At 48.2% G+C, this 24957-nt stretch overlaps 2 protein-coding genes across 8 annotated transcripts in view; one reads left to right on the top strand and one right to left on the bottom strand.

Annotated features, from left to right (window-relative positions):
* DHX30 (DExH-box helicase 30) overlaps window positions 1-20608 on the bottom strand; it is a 29877-nt gene extending 9269 nt beyond the window's left edge. The window contains exons 1-9 of one of the 7 annotated variants that reach the window (XM_060630927.3): window positions 20493-20608; window positions 18311-18405; window positions 17538-17644; window positions 16365-16419; window positions 11397-11492; window positions 10252-10280; window positions 7792-7851; window positions 4075-4205; window positions 3325-3435 (exon numbers count right to left, since the gene is read on the bottom strand). In XM_060630927.3, the coding sequence (XP_060486910.1) occupies window positions 3325-3435; window positions 4075-4205; window positions 7792-7851; window positions 10252-10280; window positions 11397-11492; window positions 16365-16419; window positions 17538-17562 (507 nt within the window). In that variant the 5' untranslated portion in view covers window positions 17563-17644; window positions 18311-18405; window positions 20493-20608. Of the gene's footprint in view, window positions 1-3324; window positions 3436-4074; window positions 4206-5972; window positions 6214-7791; window positions 7852-10251; window positions 10281-11396; window positions 11493-16364; window positions 16420-17537; window positions 17645-18310; window positions 18406-20492 lie in introns of those variants that run through there. The other 6 variants (XM_060630929.3, XM_081794155.1, XM_060630930.3 and 3 more) reach the window with 6 other exon arrangements.
* On the top strand, window positions 19874-24881 carry LOC144615712 (uncharacterized). Its single transcript, XM_078443118.2, has 2 exons — window positions 19874-20006; window positions 20505-24881. The coding sequence occupies exon 2, from the start codon at window positions 20533-20535 to the stop codon at window positions 21139-21141; it is 609 nt and encodes a 202-aa protein (XP_078299244.2). The 5' UTR covers window positions 19874-20006; window positions 20505-20532; the 3' UTR covers window positions 21142-24881.
* The last annotated feature ends 76 nt before the right edge of the window (window positions 24882-24957 follow it).

The following is a 24957-nucleotide window of genomic DNA, read 5'->3' as shown; positions in this document are numbered from 1 at the left end:
CATACGAAGCAACACGCTGGTTACCCTGAGCACCATTAGAAGAGATGAAACCTGGTCCCTGCCCCCAAGAAACAGAATCCACGAGGCAGAACAGAAATGCAGATGACCAGGGTCTAAGGAACCACAAAGTGAGAAGCTAGATGAACACAGTTAACAGAATTCCAGTCAAAGTCTGGATAAGCTTCTTGCACGCTTGACAAGCACACACTCAGTCACCTCTGTGTTGCTGGCAACTGGCACCAAGCACAAGAGCAATGCTCGATGATCTGGTTTGGGGGGGAAGGAAAGAGCCAATGGACGTGAGTATAGATACTGGGGAACGAAAAGGCTGGGTGCCGCAGAGCACATAAAGGACTCCTATAACAACAAAAACACTCCGATTAAACAACAGGCAAAGAACTTCAACAGGCATTTCTCCAAAAAAGGTAGACAAACGGTCAACAGCACAAGCAAAGCATTCTCAAAAACTACAGCTCTCTGCAGCATGGCATAAAATGATACCTACAGGCACAAATCCTCAAAATGTGCTCCCTCCTGATCAAGGTACATTTGGGGGAAGAATTCCCCCAGAGAAGCAATCACTGTATTTTTGACCGTGGAACTTAGTTTTCCACAAACTCCTCGTCAGCATGGTTTCATATTGCTCTAGGGCATTTGCAACATTTTTAACTTCATCGGGTCAAAAAGAGTGTATGAAAGCAGTCCCTTCCCTTCCCCCAGTAATGTCTCAGAAGGAGGCCCCACCTGGCCCAAGTGCAGCTCCCTGAAATTTGTAGCTGTGCGTTTCTCAAGGGGAAGACATACAAAGGATACGGTGAGGGAATATGTTTATGGCAGCTGTGAAGAGCCGACATACCGCTCTTCTGACAGGGACAACTGGAGATGGAAAAGCAAACACTGCCTTTTGCTGCATTCTGTCCTTTTTAGCTAACCTATACGATGTTTTACATACTGGGAAAACAGTGTGCGGTTAACACAAATATAGGAATTTACCTTAAAAAAAAAGAGAGAGACAGAGAGAAAAGGTGATTAACATCAGTACTCATTACGGAAATGCAAACCAAAACCATGAGATACCACCTCGCACCCATTAGGGAAAACAACAGACAGTGCTGGTGACGATGAGGAGAGACTGGAGTCCTCGTGCGCCGCTGGTGGGAATGTGACACGTTACGGCTACCGTGAAGACGGTATGGCACTTCCTCCACCTGGACTACCATACTACACAGCATACCATGCTACATGCTACACACATACCATATTACCATACCACCGTACGATCCAGCAACTGAAAGCCACGTCCCGAAGAGATTATTTGGACACTCAGGTTCACAGAAGCATTATTCACAATAACCAAAAGGTGGAAACAACCAGAGAGGCCCTTTGATGGATAAATGAATACACAGAGTCTGGTATATCCCTCCGATGGAGTATTATGCAGCCTTAAACGGGAGGTGATTCTGACACAGGCTGCACGGACGGGCCTTGAGCTCACTATGCGAACTACGATAAGCTAGTCACAGAGACAAATACCGTACGATTCCACTGGTGTGAGGATATGAAGTCTCTGATGGAGTCACATTCACAGAAACAGGCAGTAGAATGGTGGCTGACAGGGGCTGAGGGGGCAGGGAACAGGCGTTTATTGTTTAATGAGTATGGAGTTTCAGTTTTACAAGGCGACAAAGTTCTGGAGATTGGCTGCATGAGGTTTAATACTACTGGAGCGTTCACTAAAAAACGGTCCAGACGGTACATTTTATATTTTGTGTAACTTACCACAATTCAACAAACGTATATGCAAAAAAGAGGCTATGAGCTGAGCGTAGATCGGGAACAGAGAAAGGGCTGGGAGGAGAGAAACGTGACCATGACTTGCTGCATATAGGCTGCCTTCAACATCCAGAGAAGGATTTCTCACCCTCAGCATTACTGACATCTGGGGCCAGGTAATTCTGTTGTGGGGGCCATGCTGTGCATCCCCGGCTTCATGCCGGTAGCACTCCTCCGGTTGTGGCCACCAAAAATGTCTCCACACATTCCCAAATGTCCACGGCAGTCAAAATCACCCTCCCCGCAGGAGAGATTCCTGGAGGTAGAGCTGCTCGGAGAGATGGAGGTGTCTGAGAAATTCGGCAATGAGGCTGGCTGAACCTCTAAGAGACAAGCTTTCCCCCGCGAAGAAGGGACAGAGAAAGAAGAAATGTTCACAGAGGGTAGGAAAGGAAGAGGAGCCTGTAGTGACCCAGAGAGGAGGAGAGGGAGGAGTAATCCAGGGGCTGAGGAAGCTATGCCTGAAACATTTGAGCAAAGCGAGAACTGTGAAAGGCTGGCCTGGCAGAGCACTGTTCCAGTCCATCAACAATCGCCTGGTGACCACTGCTATTTGTCACGCACTATGGGGAAAAGGCAACCAGCAAACAGGACAAGGGCCACAACAATGCAGTGGAAAAAATGCAAGCCATGGGCACAGAAAGCTGTGTGCTTTCTGGAAACCATGGGAGCGGGGCTGACGGGAGGGATCAGGACACTGAAGTATGCGTGAAGCCCACTGAAAAGGCTCAAGAGGAAGGATCCGAAAATTAAATGAAAGGACGGGAGAGGGGATGAAGAAGACACAGAAAGGGGATACAGAAAAGAGAAGGGTGGTGTGGGGGGCCAAGGCTGGGAAGAGGGCCTTTCCTCCTCAGATGCAGGAAGGAAGGAGGGATGGCAAAGGCCTAGGGATTCAGTGGGAGAGAATCTGAAGGAATATGCATTCTACAGCTTTGTCCTCACTGGAGCAGAAATGAAGACTGAGGAGCCTAAGGAAGAGCAATGGTTAGCGCAGCCACAGAGGAAGCCAAGTAGGGATGGACAGAAAGGCTGGCAGGCAACACTGAAAGTCTAGTTAAATACCAGGTAACCAAGAACCTAAAAGCGGCCCATGCCCGACCACCAGGAAGTGAGGGTAGCAACAACCATGCTTCCATTACAAGTAAGAGAGAATTGTGTGGGTGCAGCGAAAACACACACGAAATAACGCGAAGTATAGCTCTGCTGCTGTACAAAGGGAGTATTTTTCATAAAGAGTTCTCCTGTGTTTTCTGAAACCACAGGAGGTAGGTAACCACAGAGGCAAAAAAAACAAACCAAACCAGCAAATATTCCCTTGCTGGCTGCGCAGCAAGGAAAGAACCACAAGGTGGGAAGGACGGGTGAGTGAGTGAACACTGTCAGCTTCCACCTACATGCACGTGGCACCAGAAAGACCATCAGAGCCAGGGGCAAGGAATTTCCCAGGGTGGATGGAGGTCTGCCTGGCTTTTGCTAGGGAAGGGTCACCTTGAACAGCTGGCAGGCCGCGGCCGCAGCCTGTCGCTCAGCGTCGATCTTCTTGCTGCCATAGCCTTCTACCTCCACGCTCTTGGGCCACTTTATGTGGAGGGTGACTTTCTGGGAAAGAGAAGAGAGAATGAGGATGGTCGCCTTTCCAGACTGCAGAGCTGCTGTAAATCACACGGAGTGCGAATGGCACAGCTGTGGGCCTGCAGGCAGCAGAGCCGAGTGCAGGCAGCACCCCACGCCCATGGCTAACCCCCGTGAGGCTCTAACCTTCCCGTCCTCAAGCCGTTCATCCCACCTCAAGATGTTTGGCTTCTTCAAAGTGCCATGTTCTAGCCAGAGAGCAAGGTGGGACCCATCTTTATTGTTAAAAATCTTCATTCAGAATGGTTTGCCTGCATGCTTCTGTGGGTCCCAGGACCTACAAGACTCTAGGAACAGGAATTTTTATCAACTCTAACCCTCTGCAGTCCCAGTTAGTCAACAGGGGACCAAAACCAGGGATCAGTACAGAGGCCTGACACACACAAGATGAGAACAGACTCCTCACCTCACCTGCCCTGAGTTCCCCCTTCTCTAAACCAGGCTCTTTTTCAAACCTAGCTTTGCTTTGAGATTCTCTGCTGACCATGTACAATTAGCAAAACCCACTCTATGGCCTCCTTGACAAAGAAACCTGAGGGAGAAGACGGCAGCCAGCCTCCTTCCTGAGAGTCAGACCAACACGTCTCCCAACCACCAGTGAGTTACCTTTTTCTTCGGTCCATTCGTGTGCACGTAGACCAATTTGTCTTTTGCATGTGAGATGCCGAGGGCTCTTCCAATTACACTGTTGAGAAGGTTTTTGGGCTGTGGGAACTCTTTTAATAGGTCCCTAGAAGCTAAGAAAATAAGAACAAAAGCATTATCGTTTTTTTTTCTTTTAAAAAACCCATGGGGTGCGTATCAGGACAACCCTGGGCTGGATACTGAGGATGTTGGCTTGTGACCCCAAACCACCCGGGAGCATCTTGGAGAAGGAGGAACGGCTTCATGGTTTTCAGGGACAGTGCGTGACCAGACCCACTTGCACAACCGTTTCCAGAAGAAAGACCGGTGAGCCACACACCACAGAGGAGAACCAGCCAGCATCCTCTTCCCCACAAGCTCCTGATTTAACATATCAGCTACAGAAGCCTAGGTGGCAACACATCCCCCTCGTCTGATGTCTCGAAGAAGGTACCGAACAAAAAATGAAACAAAAATCCACCACACACACAAACTGGAGATAAGACAATGCGAGGCCCCTCCTAAAACAAAAGACACACAAAGTCTGAACACCAGGCCCCAGCCCTCAACTGTACCTCGGCACCTTGCGAAAGGCCTCTGAGAGCCACATTATGTGTAAGGATATTGATCAGAGGTCTCCACAACCAAGACCTCTGCATAAGCTATTCCTCCCCCAAGTTCACTGGAGTCAAGTGGAGGCAGGATGCAGCAGGCATCATGAGAAGTACCTCGCTTGTTTTTCACTTGTACTTTGGATCAATCCCAGAGCGCAAATGGGTGAGATGTCCAACTAGAAGCAGCTTGTGCCAGACACCAGGCTTAGCTGGGAGTGGCTAAAATCAGAAGTAAGGGCCCCAAAGCACCAAAGTGGCCCTTCGAGAGATGCAGGGTCAGAGACTGGCAGAGGTGACAGGAAGCCTTCTCGTTCTCCACCCACAGTCTCTGGTGTTATATTCAGCTTTAAACCAGCCCCCAAAAGAAACTTTGTTCATGTGCACCTGCATGCATCAGTCATAAATCACCTAGGGACAGTTTTCAGAGCAAGTGGCCACCCTGATCCTCATCAGACACTTAGGAATGGTGGTGATGTTGGGGAAGCCACTGTATTTTGACAAAGCTCCTCCAGGAGTTCTGATGTAATTCTATTCCTGAGCTGAGACTGTTTCCTTGCAGCAGATGACTGTGACAACTGGCCATGAGGGAGAATTCTGCCTGACCCTGCATCCCTCTAAAGAACTTATAAAGCAACCGAGATTCAAGCGTTCAGACCGCTATTTAAATAGGCTCAAAGGGGTTCCCACAGAGGGACCCAAAGTTAAGAGGCCCGCCAGACCCCCAGGCACAACAGATGCGCACTGGTGCCCCCTCCAGCTCTACAGGGCCAGAGGAGGCTGGCTCTCTCTATCCATCGCTGCTAGGCAGGGATGCTCTCACCAGTCTCATTCCTGGGCTATTCAGGAGACACAGCGATGGGAATCGTTCGGTCTCTACCTCAGGTCCTCAAGTACCAAGTGTATTTTGGGTTCTTTCTCACATTGGTGAGCGTGTGCTTACCCTCGATGTTCTAACCCTTGACCACCCATTCGGGCGAGAGACGGACGTTCTCCTCTTTTTCCCCCACGCCCTCCAGGTACCGCGCCTCTCACCTATTCATGCCAGGTGCAGGCGCTCCAATCCCCGAACCTCCGCGCCAGGGGTCCGTTTGGGCCTGTGCCACACTGAGCTTTACAACAGCAGCACTGCAGCCCGCCAGCGGCCGGCGGTCTCGGCCCCTAGCGGAGAGGGGCCCCGGCCCACCAAGCCTGACCCCGGCCCGCGCCCCCCAGCTCTGCAAGCCCCGGGAGCCAAGGGCGTCGCGGCCCGACCGCCCCCGCCCTCACCGTTCACCATGCTTCCGTCGCCTTCCCCGGGCCCGCTGGGGGCCACCCCTGCCTCGGCCTCGGCGGCCTCCTTCGTGTGATCGGGGCGGGCGCAGCCTGACGACAGGCCGCGTGAGCGTCCCTGTCGCCCGGCGGCGCGGGGACCCGGCGGTCGCAGGCGCGGAGCGACGCCGGCAGCCAGCGCCATAAACCTCCTGGCGGCCGCCATCGCGCTCCCGCCGGCCCCCGCGGGCGCGGAGCCCTGCAGGGATGGGGCGGGAGCGTGGGAGCAGCGACCCGAACGCCCCCTGGCGGCCGGGAGGACCGGCGGTGGGGGCCGGCGGAGGCGTTCTCGGAGCCCGCGCTCCCCGCCCACTCAGCCGCGCCCGTGGGCAGCCTGGGACCGCGGGCACCCAGCTGAATTCACTCTCCCGTTAAACGCAAACGCACAGGCTCGTTGTCTGAATCGGGGGCAGGGAAACGTAAGGGGGCTTTTTGGGAAAAGTTCAGGCCTTAGCTCAACGTCCATCCAAGGAGATGAACTCCCAAATTCCTTCTAGGTCCCGCCCACTGCTCATAAATACCTCTCACGTGCCCTGACAAACTGGCTTGCACTCCAGACCTAAGAGTGAGGATAACTGCGAAACCAGGGCACCCCCATCTCATTTAATAATGGCTTACAAAGTAACCCTGATGGAGAATCCGGATCCAGGACAGGCAAGACCTCTTTAACATAAGACCAGTTTTAATCCCAGGGCTGGAGTCAAAGTGAAAAATACCAGACTTGGAAAACGTGGCCAAGAACTGAGATGGTCCAGCAGTGCGAGTCTGAGGCTGCTGTTTTTTTACTTGTTTGAAAGCCAAATGGAATTCTGTTTCCAAACTACAATGCCTGGGTTCTAGCCAGGCTCGTTCCCCTTCTGCCTCGTATGGCACTGAGGAACAGAGATTTGGCTCGGCTAGGAATGACACAGAATCTGCATGTTGGGGCAGTGACAGTGACAGGGAGGGGCTTAGTTAGAGGCTGGCAGTGCAGCTGGGGATAAGCTGCGAGGGCTGGGTTTGTTTGTTTGTTTGTTTGTTTTATAATTCTAGATCTGACTCTGATGACTCCTGGAGAGCTTGTGAAAACATTACTGGAAGCCACCCCCCCCCCCCAAGGTTTCTTATTCATTAGGTCTGTAGTGTGGCCCAAGAATCTGCATTTTTAACAAGTTCCCAGATGATAATGAGACTACAGGTCTGAGACCACAATTGGAATTGCTGGCCTGTGTCAAGAACATGGGATTTAAGTCTTAATATTTGTGCTTAGTCCAACCTCTGCCACTTGCCAGCTGTGAACCTTGGGCAATTTCATCAGTTGGGAAAATGAGGACATAGTTGCTCTACTCATTTGGTATGGCTCTGGTCAGGATGAAATGGGAATGTCTGGAAGGCGGCTCTGCACAGTGCTCTAGAGAAGTCCCTCCACTGAGGTCTGAGACAAGAGAGGACAGATCCCTTAAAGACAGACCCAGGGCAGGGTGGGGCAGCTTCAACTCCAGTTCCTCCCTTCCCTCCTCAGAGAGCTTCTAGCAGGAAAGGGGCAAAGGGGAAGGTAGCCTTGGCAGCAGTGGGCTGACCTCACAAGGGGACACCACCATCTGTATCAAACACCCCTATCTAGATCACCTACATTGAGGTGGCAAGACTGTTGGGGCAGAATACAGTTCTACAATTGCTTTGAATTTGGGCAAGTGGCACTCTAATTTGCCAAAAGCCAAGGCATCCACCCAGCTTCAGGATAGTTTTCAAGGACTATTATCAGCCCAAATTCCCTCAAAAGAATGGAGAGGCTTACCAAGACTGGTCATGGCATTAGGGGCTGAGGCCAAATTTTGAAAACTGTGGTATCTGAAAGCTGAAGGAAACAAAAGTCTAGACAGAAAGACATTCCCTGACCACCCCGCCCTCCCTCCCCGCCAACACACACCTGAAAGCAGGCCCTGGGCCCATCATGGTGCTTCATTCAGCAGGCCCTCAGTATAGCACTCTGACAGCCACTTGGGCTGAGGTCAGAATGCTATGATTTCTTGGATCTGCTCCCAAAGGGGCCAAAGTGGAGGGAGAGACACCCTGTTCAACCAGGGTGATAAGTGCATGGGTGGGCCAGGGGGGTGTTACTATACTATTTTATCTATTTCAAAAAACATATTTCAAACAGATGTTTGAAATTTTATGTTTAAAAAAAGCATCACGTGATACCAACCAACTAGTTGGTCCTCAGGGACCTTGTCCCCCTTTTCTATTTCACTTGCTGCATCTGGGCTCTAATAGCTGGTATCACCTAGAGCAAATATTTCACTTCCACAAACCTCACTGCCCTTTGTAAAATGAGGGTAACCCTTATACTAGCTCTTGAAAACCTTCTGGTTTTGTGATCTTCTCCCCTTTGGTCTAAAGCAGAGGCTGCAAAACTACAGTCTGCAGATCAAATCCACCCACTGCCTATTTTTATAAATAAAGTTTTATTGGAACATAGCCATGCTCATTTGTTTATGTATTATCTATCACTGCTTTTGCATTATAACAGCCGAGTTAAGGAGCTGCAAGAGAAACCATATGACCCACAAAGCCTTGAATATGTCTTTTCCAACCCTTAAAGAAAGTTTGCCGACTCCTGCCTTAGAGAATCTTGAAGAAAGTTAGAAGGGCTCAGGTATGCCCTCTTGCTTTCCACCAAAATTAAAGACTTCTCCTCCACTCTCCATTCTTTGGGGAGTGACTCCTTTGCCTGTGAAAAGGAAGAAACTTTTGAAAAAAGACGTTTCACTGGCTCAGGGATCTCGCTGTTCATTTCTGAATCAAGCATGACATCTGGTACTAAATATGCTAAACAACATCTGGCAGTGTGGAATTAAAGTGTAAAGGATCTGCTGAATACACAGGAGGATGTTTTAGGACCCTAAACTTCAGAAGCCCCAGGAAAAAGCAATTACGAGGAAGCCCAAGGGGCACCTCGGTGGCTCAGTCAGTTACGCGTCTGACTTCAGCTCAGGTCGTGATCTCACTGTCTGTGGGTTCGAGCCCCGCGTTGGGCTCTGTGCTGACAGCACAGAGCCTGGAGCCTGCTTCGGATTCTGTGTCTCCCTCTCTCTCTGCCCCTCCCCAGCTCATGCTCTGTCTCTCTCTCTCTCTCAAAAATAAACATTAAAAAAAAAAAAAAAAAAAAAAAAAAAAGAGGAAGCCCAAGATAGTCCAGACTTTGGGCAGACCGGAGAACTTCTGGAAAGTGAGAAGGAGCGTCTCAGCCAACATTTCGTCAATGGACTCAACCACAGATTTTGTGGATGATCAAAATGGCAAGAAATGGTCCCCTTGGCTGGCAACAAGAAAGGTAAAGGTAGATACAGGAGCCAGATGGCCACCCTGACCACACCACCCATCCTCACAGCTTTTCTGTCCATATATATAAAGCCACAGCAGGGTCCCTCAAGGTAAATCTATCGCACCAAGAAGAGGGGACACATTTGAATGAGGGAATGAACAGGAAGGACTAGTCCTGTGGCCCCAGGATCCTGCCAGAAGGGGTGTTATCCCTTGTTACTTTCCAGTGCTCTATGTCTCACAGCCGGGTAGGTGGGAAAGACTGGCAGAAGAGGCTCTTAAGTTCTTCCCCCTTTACGAAAGAGGCCTTGGTAAGAGGTTGGCAGTAGAGTGGGGGTAGACCACGAAAGGAGATGATAGCTTTTTCCAATTCCAAATTTGACCCTGATGGGACCAAACCTATTCAAGTGGCCACCATTTCTGAGTGCTGTTTTCCTATCTGAACACCAGAGAGACCATTTCTGCCACACACACTTCCTTCTTAAAGGCAGAGGCACCAGTGAGGCCTCCAGGGAATCAGAAAGCATGGCAGAAAGGTCCAACAGTCAGGGGTGGACTAAGAGGTCTGTTGCCTCTGGGATGAAGAAATGGAGGCAAGAAACTTTTTTAGGGAGAGAGGGAAAGAAACAGAGAGAGAGAGAGAGAGAGAGAGAGAGAGAAGGGAGGCAAAGATACATACACCCACAGATGCCTTCTGGAGGCGCAGCTGTGAGGAGACAATCGGGCTCAGGGGGTCTGTGCTCCTCCAGGGAAGACAGTGCAGGGACTGTCCCCCACCAGGAGCAGCTGCCTCCCTTTCCCCACCCCCACCAAGCACAGCAGCCTTCTCTGCATGTGCTCAAGGAGGCACTGCCTAGTCATGCGGCCTGGTTCATCCCACCTAACCATCTTTAAGCTTAGCCACAGCACATCTGACACTCTCAAAGCCACTCACCTGCCATGTTGGAAATGTTAACGTTCAGCCTTTTCGAGTTACAGGGCATTTTAAGAAAGAAAAAAAAAAGGGCAATCAACTCTTGTTTTGGTAATGGTAGGGGGGTGGCATTTCTCTAATATCTAAGTCAAATGGCCAAGGGGGCTGGAAATATTTATTTCTATGCTGCTGTGTGGAGTCAGGGCCACTGCAGCAGGAGGGCATCACATGTGGAAACTGCATGGGAATAGGGCAGCAGCATGTGCTGTGCAAACTGAGGTGCCCTGTGTTCCCCGACCCTTCCTGAGCTCCTGACCTTCAAAGCACTTTACAGACAGAACCTAAAGTGGAATGCTGTCTCCACATGAGGCAAAGACTCTGTGATCTAAATTAGCGTTCTTCCACTAGGCAGCTGGGGTAGGGGTGTGAACAGGCAGCCAATGGGGCAGAGAGGGGCAGCTGTCAGGACAAGCAAGAAGCCACCAAGAGCACTGGTCTTAGCAGACCTGGAAAAGAGCTAAGTCTGAGGGAAGAGAGGAGACGCTCACAGGCAGAGATGCTTCCCTGGGTCCTATTCCTGGCCCATCCCTGGGTTCCAGTGGAACCTGAGGTGAGTTATCACCTGTCTGGGTACTCTGACATTCTCCCCAATCAAAGGCAGAGCCTACCCTGCCACACAGACTAAAAAAACATTTTAATGTCAGTAAAGTGCTTTGAGGAATGGGGGGGTGATAGAAGGGGATCTTCCAGGCATCCCCAAAGCCTCCAAGATGGAGGACACTGGGCCTGGCTAGGGCTTTCTGTTCTGGCCCTGCTACAAGCACCCTGCCCTTTCTAAACCACCTTAGCCAGGGACTGCCTAGAAGATCCAAGCCCTGCAGATTCTCCACACGAGTGCTGAACACCCAGACTGAGCCTAGGCTTTATGCCTGGTCACACAAGGAGGCCTGATGAGACCATAGGGTCTAAGCCACGTGGCCAAGGATCATGAAATAACCCAGACCTCTCCAAATGATCTCTCCCCTGAGGGTTCCAACAGCTCCACTAGCCCCACTTCTCACTTGGTCTCCAGAGGACCATGACCCTGGTACCTGGGCTCCCACTACCACCCACCTCCCCACAGACCCTGGACCAAGTTGATGCTGGAGGCAAGGCTCCTCCCTTACCTCGAGAGATGGTCCCTCCAGGGGCAGGGTTGACACACATGGGTGGAAGGCGGGGTGGGGGAAGTTTGCACTGACGCTGCCTGTGCTGGGCCCGATCTGGGGAAAGAGAGAGGGCATCAGGGTGACATGTTCTCACCCCTCCCAGTTACAGACCCCTGAACAGACTCACTCCAGAGCATCTGTGAGGAGCTCTGGGCAGCAGGGCTGCTGGACGGTTTGTTGAGCCAGTCACAGGTTCTGAGAAACAGTGCCACCAATTCCACACAGAAAGAAGGCAATTGTTTTATATGGATGTGATATAGTATAGCTTTGTAGAGATCCCTTCCTGACTCTCAAAAGAGCCCTCAACTCTCCCTGTTTGCAAAGCCACCTTATGTGACTTCAATACCCATCTCACATCGTCCTCTATAGTCTTGAATTATGAGGATGAGACAGGAAAACAATTAAAAACTGAAAAATCATGGTACCGTGTAAATCCCCTTATCTGTCATCCACTTACGGTAGCTCTCCCTGTATCTGCTGTGGGTTCCCAGATGACCACGTTAGCTACCAGATCTCAAATTATTCTTTCCCTCTAAGAAATGGGCAAGAGAAGGACAACTGACTGCTGGGGTCCTCCCTGAAAGTCAAGACCAGACCCACACTTACCAGTCTTCTCCCTCTTTCTAAAAGTTAATGACTTGCCACTCCAAACACTTTCATTCATTTGCAGATTAAATACTACTTGTAGGTCAGTGACCTACAAAGCACATTTTTAAGTTCCAAAACTTTGATATACATGAACATCACTGTCCCATGGGAAGGTGGGCATGTATGGGTAAGTAAGGCTCCATGTGTTTAACATTACCTACATGGTGACAACGCCAGAGAATCACTGGGTCTGGGGGAAAGGGTGCATGAGTTCTCTGCTTTCTTTGCCCCACTAATTTCAGTACACTAAATGGAGCAGGAGAGGAGCAGAGAGAGACAGCCACACACACTACATGCTTAAGCAGCAGTCTGTTCTGCTACCGTGACACCCATTTCCATAATGCAAATTGGCTTGTACACAGTTGGTACATAGGGGAATGATAACAGTAAAACAGGAGAACACTTGGTTCGAATGTTGAGTTTCCTAAGGCAAGGGGACTGAAATAGCAGAGGTAGAATTATAATTTAGAGCAGGAAAACAAAAGACCCTTCCAACTATATTTTTTAAAAATTAAAATGGAGTGCCTATAGGGAATCGAGGTGATGGACAGATGGGTGTTCACTATACAATGACTTCAACATTTCAGTAGTTTTGAAAATTTCCGTAATAAAATGTTGGAGGGAAAAGCAAGTACCTGCACTGAGATCCTCCTCCCCCACACTGCCAGCTGCACACACTCCTTAGTGGCAGCCCCACGGGCTCACAGCTCCACTGCCACCTGCACGGCCTCAGCATCTGCCAGCTCTTCCCGTTAGAACGCACTTTGCACATTTTTAGCATCACGTTGAGCTGCCTGCCTCGGCAGTCCAAAGCATCTTCCCAGGTGCCAGGGACTGCTGCTTTCACACTCTGGCCATAAACTTGCAGCTGTATTATTGCCTCAACTCTGTCTTTCCCACAAGCCCTCTTATAGCATCAGAGGTGCGTGATTTTGCAGAAAACACACACCCAGGGTTACAGCAGAAATGCCTGTAGGGTATTCTGGAACAAAGTATCTAGGATCAAGGTTTATCTTGAAACTAAGGTGGAAAATGACCAGCTCAACCTCTCCAGTCCTGTTTGAGCAGGATTCTCATTCATATCCAGGGGGGCTGGATTGAAAACAAACAAAAAGAATAAATGATTTGATGATTATTTGTTTCATTAAGCATTTTCAGTAATGGGGGGGTGTTATAATCCTACAACATATCTGGGCCCTCTTCTAACCGTGGAGCTGGAGGAAAATTGCACATTCTTGCTGTTGATCTAGTGTTTTTCAAAGGTTTGTGCCGCCTGTAAAAGACTCAGCTTGTTCTTTGAGGCCTGATTCTGATGGCATTACTGCTGACAGACAAGAAACTTGTGTTGGGATGTTGGCAAAGACAGTAACAGGCCACTTACCAGGCACACACGCACACTAGTTGGGAGGCATTGGCAGCTCTGTTGAATTACATAAGAGAAAAGACGGTAACCACAGACCCAGGGGGCCACTGTCCACAGTGCTGCAGGGAACTGCTATGGCTACTGCCTTCGGATCCATCAAATGACCTATCCCACTGAGACTGTAAGCTCCTGAGTACAAGAAAACATCATTGACACATAGCTGTCTCCGCTCTAGCATCTCGTACATAGGTGATCAATTGTGCAGCCACACAGCACACCGCATGCTGAGGACAGGCTGTCACTCTCCTGCAAAACACCGGCTACAGGGACGCCTGGGTGGTTCCCTCAGTTAAGTATCCGACTTCAGCTCAGGTCATGATCTCATGGTTTGTGAGCTCGAGCCCCGTGTCAGACTCTGTGCTGACAGTTCAGAGCCTCGAGCCTGCTTCAGATTCTGTGTCTCCTTCTTTCTCTGCCCCTCCCCCACTCACACACTATCTCTGTCTCTCTCTCAAAAATAAACATAGAAAAAATTAAATAAAAATTAAACAAACAAACAAAAAGCACCGGCTACAGAGCTGCACCTCAAATAGATCAATCTATTCACATGTATCAAGGGCCTGCCAACTCAAGACTGAGGGCTAGGGACAGATCACACCCAAGTGCTTTTCTTATATTATCCCTAATCTTCATTACACCTCTGAAGATAGAGGCTGAGAAACAGGATCAGGGAGTTTCCACCTTGCTAGTGTGAGTGGGGACCAGATTCGAACCCCAGCCAGTCTGACTCAAGCTTTCCACTATGTGACGTTTCCCTTCAAGATTCGTGACACCTTATGGAGCTAATAATCTCATCATGAGGAGCAAAGAAACATAAAAACTCCATGAGAGATAAAGAACAGTCCTACACAACAAGAAAAATGTCACAAGGCCACACATGACCAGTTGTCAAGGTTATGGTGCAAACCACAAGTGATACCAGCCTTCAGAAGACAGGAAAGAGCAGTCAGCCTTATAGTCAGAAAAGAAAAGGTACGTTTGCCTGAAGGAAAATATTCAAGGCAGTAAACTTTCTGATTAATGGTTTACCCTGAGACCTTCAAGCATAAAATGGTTGTTGTTAAGAATATAACACTTACCTGTGTGGAAAGTAAGGTCCTAAATCAGACTATGTCTGATTATTACATCCTGAAGCTACTTAGTACCATGGCTTGTGAACTTACCAGGTGTCAGGCCCTGTTCTAAGCTCTTTACACGTATTAACTCATCTGATCCTTAAAACAACCCGACGAGGCAGGTACTATGATCCAGCCCACTTACATCGTGAGGAAACGGAGGCATGGAGGCTCAAACTCCTGCCTCCAGCCTTGGCCACCAAGGGTGTAGAAGTGTGACATGAACCAGGCATCTGGCTCCAGAACTTTTGCTCAGTGAGGCTGTTGTCTCCCATGAAACTGAATGCTAACCGTGTCACCCCTGATGAAAAGCCTCTTGAACAAATCAATCCCCAGCCTAGAAAGAAAAATCACAAATGCTATACAGGAATTTTGCCCCCAAACTCTCTCACTCTCACCATCTCCCTATCATGGGGGAGTTAAGTAATGCAGAAAAAAGGAGGATTATGATTTCATGGGGCTCTTACCTCTTTACAAAATCAGTGCTGTCCATTCAGGCACTGCCACCATAAGAGAACTTATTTGCATCCAACTTTCACAAGTGGATGGAAAACGAAGCCCACTGATTAACCAGTAAACACAAGGCAATTGAGTGTACTTAATTTTCAGCTCAAAATGTGCTGTGCACACTAATCTCAAACCCAATGTTTCCCTTTTCAGATAGTTAACCAGCAAAACCAAGATGACAGAGATGAATTTTTTCATGCAATATGAAAACAGACAAGGTGGCTAAAAACAAACAGGGAGGCAAGAAGAGGCTGCTCTGAGCTCCGGTATATCCAGCCCTCCTTCTGACCCCATTCAACAGGCAGCACTAGGGCAAGGTTTTCCAGGCCTGTAGGAACATAAGTGGGAGAGGAGACACAATGGGGAGGACCTTTTTAATCAGCAGTTATGGAAGGCCTGTATGGTGTTCATTGATTTGTAAAATATGCTAGACAGGTGCCTGGTGGTCAGCTTCAATAGAGGTGAAGGACTTTTACTCACTGTTCCCTTAAAGAAGAAAAGTCATGCTAAGATATGCAAAGCTCCCTGGGGTACGGCCCTTGAAGACTTCACCAGCTACAGCACTTCCTGAAAGCAGGAATGAATGCTAGCTACCCTTCGGCCCAGCCATGGCTCAGTCCTGACACTGCTTATGCAACCCTTTTACCCAACGTGCTGGAGAGCACTGATTCCAAAACTTGCCAGCTTCTACAACCACTAATGTAAAAATGACTCAATCCGCTTCCACCAACATTTATTGACACCTACCCTGTGCACAATGCTGTGCCAGGTACAACGGACGATGAAGGAGCCCAAGAGGCCCTGGCTACAGGGAGCTTCTAATCTAGGGATGCAAAGATTAATTCAGAATAGACTAAGCACAAGAAAGTACAGATCTGGTGCTGAAGAAATCAGACAGAGGAGAGGTTGCATTTGGTTGACAGAATCAAGAATGGTTCACAGAGGAAATGGTGTAAAACGCTGGCTTAGAAAAAGAGCTGGGATTTCAAAAAGCAGTGAGTGTGTCTGAGAGGATATTCGGGGGGAGGGGCAGCAAATGAACACAGGTACTCTGACAAGGACTCAGACACAGGTTATAAGCCCCGTGCAAGAGGAAGGCAGAGAAAGGACAATGGAAAGTCATACAAAAAAGGGGTCTAAGGACTACACACTGGTGAGGGATCTTCATAGCCCTCACAGCTGCCCATCACAGGGAGGAAGAGCATGAGGTCACCAGCACAGCTACATTCTTACCTTTTCTGAATGAGTCCAGGCTGAACATTTCTGGCCAGGAGGGAAAGCTGGAATCCTAAGAAGGAGGGCAGAGAGGCAATGGTTACTATTCTTGGTCCAGGATCCCACAGAGAAGACTTCAATAACACAGAGAGCACTTTCCAGAAGGTGAGAAAAATGAAGCTCTTCACTGATGAGACCCAACTGCTGCTCCCACTCTTAAGGATGGAAGGGCCATCTCCACTCTAGAGTAATTACATGTCTTTGTTTCTTACTCATTAAGAGCTTTCTTCGTTTCTCTGTCCTAAACTCCCTGAACCCTGCTAAACAGAACGAGAGGTATTTTATCCTGAGAGACATATTTCCACTTCATCACAGTACTTGCAGCTTTCCTGGGACTTCTGGGAAGAAAGGAAATTCTACATGGACCCCTTTCCTCATGTGGTATCAGCAAATGGGACTAACGAGTGCCTTATAGACAAACTGGTTTACTGGGCTTTCACACAACTAGGTCAAGCCCCAAGCGGTGGGACCGGACAGCAATATCAAGAGTAACTATCGTGATTCAAGATACAAAGCTTTTCTTCACGGTAGAGTCTATGAAATAACAAATACTAAGTTGAAGTTCAACTCTTGAGCAAAATTTTTGGTGCATTTTGATCATTTAACTGAAGAGTATACCTCGAGACTTAAATCATACACGCATACAAATAAATAACACCTCCAGTTTATTGATTTTGTTTAAAAAATACTCAAACTCACTTATAGATGTTCTTAATAATGTAGTACTCCTGGACTGGTGCATAACCTTATATGGCCTTAGTTTAAAAATATCTACACAAGGCTCCTGGGTGGCTCAGTCAGTTAAGTATCTGACTTCAGCTCAGGTCATGATCTCACGGTTCATGGGTTCAAGCCCCACATTGAACTCTGTGCTGACAGCTCAGAGCATGGAGCCTGCTTTGGATTCTGTATCTCCCACTCTCTCTGCCCTCTCCCACTTGTGCTCTGTGTCTGTTTCTCTCTCAAAAATGAATAAACATTTTAAAAAATTTAAAAAAAAATCTACACACTGTTTTAGCAAATCAGGATAATGTCCAATATTGCAAGGAGTCTAATGGGGCCTACACTTCTGCTCCTGACTGCCTTCCCATCTCATTCCTAAATCGTGGGGGATAGGGGTGGAGGGCTGACCTGGGGCCGAATCTTTCAGGTCCATAGCAGGTCTGCCCTGATGGCCTCCTCTCCCCCAGGGATGCCGGAAATTTCAGCCGTTAGGATATGGTAGCTCAGAGAGGAAACTTCAATACAATATCAACAAGGACACAATTCATTTTAAGAAGTTACATTCTACAGACTCCTTCTACCCAAATTAAAAGAAAAAGGGTGTAATTTGAGATTCTAATCTTAAAGAAAACCTGAGTACTATAAAAATCCAAAACATGTAAATGATTATTATTTGAGACAATACTTTCTTGCGAGAAAGAGTAAATCAATTTGCTTGTAAACAGACTCTTAGTTTTGCTTTTAAAAAGTCCCTGACCCTCTCCAAGGCTCACATAACACTATCTTTACCTGTATTGGCCTAAAAAATACATATGATATTCAAGATAGGATGTTTCAGAGATATTTTACTGAGCTCTAGAACATTTCATAGAGATTAAAAAAAAAAAAAAAGCTGTGTTCCTTGAAATATAATTATATTGGAAACTTTTATGATGCAGAGTTTCTGTTAAATAATTCAGAGATAAGTAAAATAATGTTATGTCAAGATTTCTTGCATAATGAAACACTGCTTAATTCCAGGTAGAGTCACTGTGGGATGATTCAAGGACAGAAAGATTCCATAACGACTAACTAATGTCTTCCAAGATAGTCACAAGTGGATTTAATGCATGTCTTTGCTTTACAGTGTGGCTGAGCATGAGATCCACCACTACTATGTGTGCATGGCTAAATCAACTTACCTTACAAGAGCAGTGACAGTCTCAGATTTTGTAGGCTTCTGAACTGGAGCTGAATTCTCTCCTTGCTATTCCTCATCACGAGGCTGGGCCTCCTCCTAGAAAATAGAAGCCTGGGTCACTAGAGTGATGGGACCCACAGGGAAAATAAAGTTGCTGCAGACCAATGAAATTCATTACTAACTCTAACAACAAGGACACATTTTGTTAATAGCATGAAACACACACTGGACACACTGGTGTCACTTCAGGACCTGCCATGACCCACTCACGACCCATCAAATCGTGAGCTACCCTACACCAGCACCTGCAAAGATACCAAGAAAGAGATGTCATGGTAAAGAGGGGTTTGTAGTCCTGAAAATATTTTCTCTGAGCCCAGAGCAAAACCTGCTTCAGTTTTTTTTTAAATTTTTTAATGTTTATTTATTCTTTGAAAGAGCAAGCGAGAGCATGAACAGAGGGGCAGAGAGAGGGAGACACAGAATCTGAAGAGGCTCCAGGCTCCGAGCTGTCAGCACAGAGCCCGACACAGGGCTTGAACTCACGAACCGCAAGATCATGACCTGAGCTGAAGTCGGACGTTTAACTGATTGAGCCACCCAGGCACCCCAACCTGCTTCAGTTTTGAGTTCTAATCCTGTATTGACTCTAACACAACCCTATCTAAGGTAGATCAAGCTCTTCCAGATGAAGAAAATAACAACTAGACATTGAATATCATTTTTATAGTTCACAAAGTACTTCCATAGATTTTATAGCAGTTAATCTATGCAACTACCCAGGGAGGCAGAAATGATCTTTCCCAGAGAAGGAAATAGAGGCAGATTTTCCCAGAGAAAGTCACACAACTTGCCCAAGATCCCATAGCTGCCTCAGGGCAAAATGGAAACCTGAAGTTGGGTACTGGACTCCAAAGCTTCACACGCTTAATACTACAATATTTTTATTATTTCCATGATATTATGCTAGATATATTGCCTAGATGTCCCATGGTTCATTCTTGGAAATAATATTTTATAGTGACACAAAGGTTGAAAGGGGAAAGAAGGGTCCAACTGATAAACTTTGGACCATGGCTACATAAGCTAAAACGCTTGGGAGAATAAACATCTTTTGAAGGCAAAGGGACAACCTAACACAGATAAAAAATACAGCGAAGGATGTGTTTCCCGCATCTTAAACAGTTATACAAATAAAGAGCACTCCCATAAACTCCATCAAGAAAAGAGGCCTCCCTCCTGGAAACTCCAAAACTCCAAGATTTAATTGTAAGATGTAGTCAAGACCCACAATGACAGTGGCTTTATTGCCTTCAAAGAAACACCAAGGGAAACCATCAATGTCTCCTTTCCCTGTGGCCAGTAAGTTGCAACCAAAAACAGTTTGAGAGTCTGCACCTGGCCATCTGCAGTCCACCTGCCACAGTGTACGGCAAGCCCCTGTGGACTGGGGTTGCAAAGTGGGACAATCTCTGCCTTGCAACATCACAATTACGGTGACCAATGTTGCTACCCGAGGACTAGCTAGACAGCATGCTGACGCCATACTCGGGGCTTGGGGGTTCTGAGGACCCCTGGGACTCCAGTTCAGTGCAAACAAAGGACCCAACATGCATTAGGTCTTCCCCTGCGAAATGGGGCAAGTCACCACCAGCAAACAAAGAACACCTCACCCCTTGGCCTCCCCCAGTGACAAGGTGGGTGCAAAAAGGGGCAAACGAGGGGGACCAGAATGCACCAGGCCTCCCTTTGGACGAACGGTCCAGGCGGCACGGGGTACAGACAAAGGTCCCGGGGCACTCCGGGGGCTTACTCCAGGCCCTGCCTCGGGGAACGGAGCATCCCCTGAGGCGGAGGCGTCGTTGCGCCAATGAAGCGGCCTCTCCCGCGGTCCCCGCGGAGCCCCTGGCTACCAGGCCCGCCCCGGCGGACCGGCCTGGCCCCCGCCCCCGCCCAGGCTCCATGGCAACGGCAGGCCGAGGCCTGGCTGCCCACGGCTCGGCTGGGCCGGCTTCGCGGGCAGGCCTAGGATGCCCGGCCTGCTCCTCGGGCCCGCCCGCTTCTCCGCCCCACTCTCCGCCAAGCCGGCGATCGGACCCGGGCCCCTCCTCGCGCCGACCACCCCCGGCCACGGCAAGCTCCTCAAGGGGACACGAAAGGGGAGAATAAAAAGCCCAATTCACCTGTTGTTACAGATGTGAAACAAGCCTCGGTGCACCGCGCATGAGCCGCGGGCCCCCCCCCAACCACGGCCGGACTACAACTCCCACCAGCGGCGGCGCGGCCCCTTCCGGGTCCCGTGACGGAAGTCCCGCCGGTAGCCCCGGCGCTCCTCGCTCCGCCTCCCGCGGCAACCCCGCTTCTGAGCGGGTCTCCAGAGGGTCCCCCAGCAGTGGCTCGCAGAGGCCTCCCAGGGCTCACGCCGCCGGACGGCCAACCCGCGGCGAGACCCCGGCGCCGGGCCCAATGGGGGGCGGCCGCGGCGGGCGCAGGCGGGACTTCCGGCAGAGCCGCCGAAGGGGTGGGCGCGCGGGTAGCGGTGGGGCCGCTGAGGGAGCGGGCTTGGGCGACCGGGGTCCCGCACGGCGCCCCTCTCGCCGCGCCTCAGCCCCTCGCAGTGTGAGAGCTGGAGGGCTCTCGCGTCCTCTGCGCGCCCGCCCCACGGCCCCCGGCCGGCAAGGGCTGAGCCAGGAACGAAATCCAGCTCGGGCTCCGGACCTCCACTCGCCTTCCCCGCCACAGCCCGTTGCCACGCCTCTTCTCCTCTCCATCTCCCCTCCGATCTTCTGTTTCTTTAGGGAGGTGAGAATTTCTGCCTCACGACATTGTTAGGAGGAGACCAACGCGATGGCACGTTGTAAACTGTGCGACGCTGGGAAAAGGACAAGGTAGCCCTTGCTGGTCCGAGTGCCGTCGGGTCTGGAGGTCTCGCCCCCGCCCCTGGCCTCGCCTAAGTGAACAAGGGCATTGTCCCAGACACATGCTGCGGTCCTCTAGATGAGGCTCCGTGGGAGTTCAGTGGACTTCCAACTAAATAAACGAGAGAACTCAGTTGGGGTAGCTCTGAGGCTGGGTCAAGACTTTATAGCTGGAAAGACCTAGAAAATGCTTTTAAGACGTGGCCTTTTGAAATAAATGAAGAATTAGTGACATATCCCGTCATTTTTACCCGAGCAATTAAATGTAACAAGTATTTTCTTTCTACATTGGACAGAAGGGCGGGGGTGGTGGGTGTGGAGCATCGTGCATTCATGCAATTACTTGACGCCTTTTCTGAGCAGGGCATGGTGCTGTGCTATGCTCTATGGGAAATGATCCGTGTGCACATATTTGAGTCAAGTGTATAACAATTGTTGTAAGCAGGTTTGAAGACACAACGACCTGTCCTCAAGGGGCTTAGGGCCTGATAAACAAGATGAAAACATGGTGTGAGGCAGAGAGAAAGTGCTAAATGCTGGAGAGGAGGTATGAAGGGTTGAGAGGGAGGAATAGTTACTCAATGCCAAAATCAAGAAGGAACCATAGAAGCAAAGACAGCCAGTGGAACAAAAGGCAGATTCTAAGAATATAAGGTAATGCAGTATGACCAGAGGGTTGGATATGTGTACAGGTTTTAGAGGCGATGGAACAAAAAAGTATAGCTATGAATGCTGTGCTGAGGGATGTTGACCTTATTTGTATGCAGTTATTCTTGCATGCAAATTTGTATGCATTAGGTTTATAATTCTAAGGAAAGTAAAATAACTGTCCGATTTTAAGAAGGTTATTCTGGAAGTGTGAGGGTAAGATTGGCAGGAAAAATAGGAGTTAGGGTACTAATGAGAAGAGGGGTACTGAGGGATTCAGCTATGCTCAGCAGCAAAAAGGGCAAGAAAGGAATGACAGGGTGATGACAGAGCACCTTGCTTGTCCCTGGCCACAGGTGTGTGGAGAGGTGACTGAGATCTGTGGCCAGGGGCTGGAAAACTTGCACACTGTTAACATAATTAAGGGACAAGGAAGTTGTAGAAGGGGCATACAGATTATGTTTAAAATGCAGTTGTGAGGGCACCTGGGTGGCTCAGTCAGTTAAGTGTCTGACTCGGTTTTGGTTCAGGTCATGATCTCACAATTTGCGAGTCGGAGCCCATGTCAGGCTTTGTGCTGTCAGTAGGAAACCTACTTGGGATTCTCTCTCTCCCTCTCCCTCTGCCCCTCCCCTGCTCGCTCGCTCTCAAAATAAATAAACATTAAAAAAAAAAAAAAAAAAAAAGAAATGCCGTTGTGAATGTTAAGTCTGAAGATGTGGTCCCTACTGTAAAAGACGTTCTGACGGAATGAGAAAAGCATGTAAGCGAGTCTTGAAACCTAGAGGAAGCACTGCGAAAGAGACACAAGTGGAGCATTCTAAGTAGTTTTACTTCCTGCAGATTTTCTGTTTTTAGTTTTCTTTCTTAAGGTCCTTTCCTTTTTCTTGAGCCTTTAACTATTCTTAATGAATGGTTGTATCTGGTGGAAGTTGATAAAGTGATGCACTTTATAATAGCATGAGTGCCAGTCAGTGTCTTTTTTGCTTTTTCCCACATCTTTCATCTCTTGTTTGCTGCTCATTTCCTTATCACTACCTTATTTCCCTGGGTCCGGTCCGTAGACCTCATACTTTGCTAACATCTCTGTCTGGAAACTTCACTTCAGACCGTTGAATGCCTTTGAATTTCTATGGCAGTTTATTTTTCTCCGTGGGGCAGCACTCCAAGGTATTTCTTTGCTCCATCTTCCCCAACTAGAACACCAGCTTCTTTGTGTTATATTTGAGTCCCCAGTGCCATGTTTGGATAATTACCTCCCATCAGATTATTGTCCTGTGGATTCATGCCACTCAGGTTACTTTTCTTCAGTTTCTTGAAGTGTTGGTAGAACCAATTTTATTTTATATATTGAAGTGGAATTTGTGGCTCAAGGCCATTGAGCCACAGGAAATAGGGTAGAAGAACATAATTTTTGTCATGGGATCTACAGCCATGAGGAGTGAGATCTAGGAGCTCTGTTACACCTCCAAGCTAATGTCACTGTGTGCCTGTGGGAGGTTCTGTGTTGATAGCCCTACAGTATTTCTTGGATTCGTTTAAACCTGCCCACAATTTGTGTCAATAGCCTCATTTGTAAACTCTCTTCAGTTGCCTAGTTTGAGTGGCATTTTCCCCCTTTATGTTTACTACTCCAGACTGAGGTAATTTTGTGGGTACTTCAAAGGAGGTTTTCAAAAAAGGCTAAACACTCCCTTTCTGTGCTTTGTCAAAGTCAAAGGGGACATTTAGCAAGATATACTGTAGAGTTAGAAGATTCTTAAGTCAGAACAAAGTTGAATGAGATGACTTTTAAGGCCATTTCAATTCTGAAATTCCATTACTCTAAACAATTCCATTTACAGTGAACTGGTACTTTTTCAGATCTCTATGTAAATATGGAAAATTCCATAAACTGGTTTTCATTAAGGTAGGGAATTAATTTCCTTAATATGCTGAGTTCAAAGATTAATTTTTTTTCAGTTTATTTATTTTAAGAGAGTGAGAACACAAGTGGGAAAGGGGAAGAGAGAGGGGGAGAGGGAGAGAGAGATCCCAAGCAGGCTCTGCACCACCAGTGCAAAGCCTGATGTGGGGCTTGAAACTCAAGAACTTCGAGATCATGACCTGAGCCAAAGTTGGACGCTTAACCAACTGAGCCACGCAGATGTTTCCACAGATTAATTTTTTAACATCCATAATTCAACAGAGAATGGGTATTGATGGGGTCCCTGGGTGTGCCTGGTTAAGCATCCGACTCTTGGTTTCGGCTCAGGTCATGATCTCACAGTTCATGAGTTTGAGCCCCATGTCAGGCTCTGTGCTGCCAGCTTGGAGCCTGAAGCCCACTTCGGATGCTGTGTCTCCCTCTGTCTCTGCCCTTCCCCTGTTTGCATTCTGTCTCTATCTCTCAAAAATAAACATTAAAATTTTCTTTTAAATGGGTATTGGGCATGAATAGGAAGTCAACAAAAATACATTGCATAATGACCATTAGGTCTAGGAAGAGAAAGTTCAACTTTACTTTTTTTAATGTTTATTTATTTTTGAGGTGGGGGGCAGAGAGAGGGACAGAGGATCTGTGCTGACAGCATAGAGCTTGATGGGGACTCGAACCCACAAGCCATGAGATTATGACCTGAGCCAAAATTGGACGCTTAACTGATTGAGCCGCCCAGGTGCCCCTACCTTGCTTTTTTTTTTTTTTTAATGTGTTATCTTTTATTGTAGCAAAATATGCATGACATAAAATTCAACATTTTAACCATTTTCAAGTGTACATTTCAGTGGCATTTGGTACATGTACATGTTGTTCAACCATAACTACTCTCTAGTTCCAGAACATTTTCATTACCCCAAAAGGAAGTCCCATATGTACCTGTTAAGCAGTTTCTCCCCATCCTCCTCCTCCCATCCTCCCCAGCAACAGCCCCTGGCAACCACTAAACTGCTGTTTCCATGGATTTTCTTATCCCAGATATTTCATATAAATGAAATCATATAACATATGGCCTTTTATGTCTGGCTTTTTTTCAGTTAGCATAATGTTTTTAAGATTTATCTGTTTTGTAGCATATGTCATTGCTTCATTTTTTTTATAGTT

The sequence above is a fragment of the Panthera onca genome, chromosome A2 (genome assembly GCF_046562875.1).
Source record: "Panthera onca isolate mPanOnc1 chromosome A2, mPanOnc1 haplotype 2, whole genome shotgun sequence".
Taxonomy (NCBI): Eukaryota; Metazoa; Chordata; class Mammalia; order Carnivora; family Felidae; genus Panthera; species Panthera onca.
The sequence above is the reverse complement of the archived record's forward strand: the minus strand, read 5'-3'. Positions and strand labels throughout refer to the sequence as shown.

Bases quoted from the DNA above. Each gene is read 5' to 3' on its own strand.
- LOC144615712 (XM_078443118.2), top strand. From the start codon at position 20,533: ATGAGCCGCGGGCCCCCCCCCAACCACGGCCGGACTACAACTCCCACC.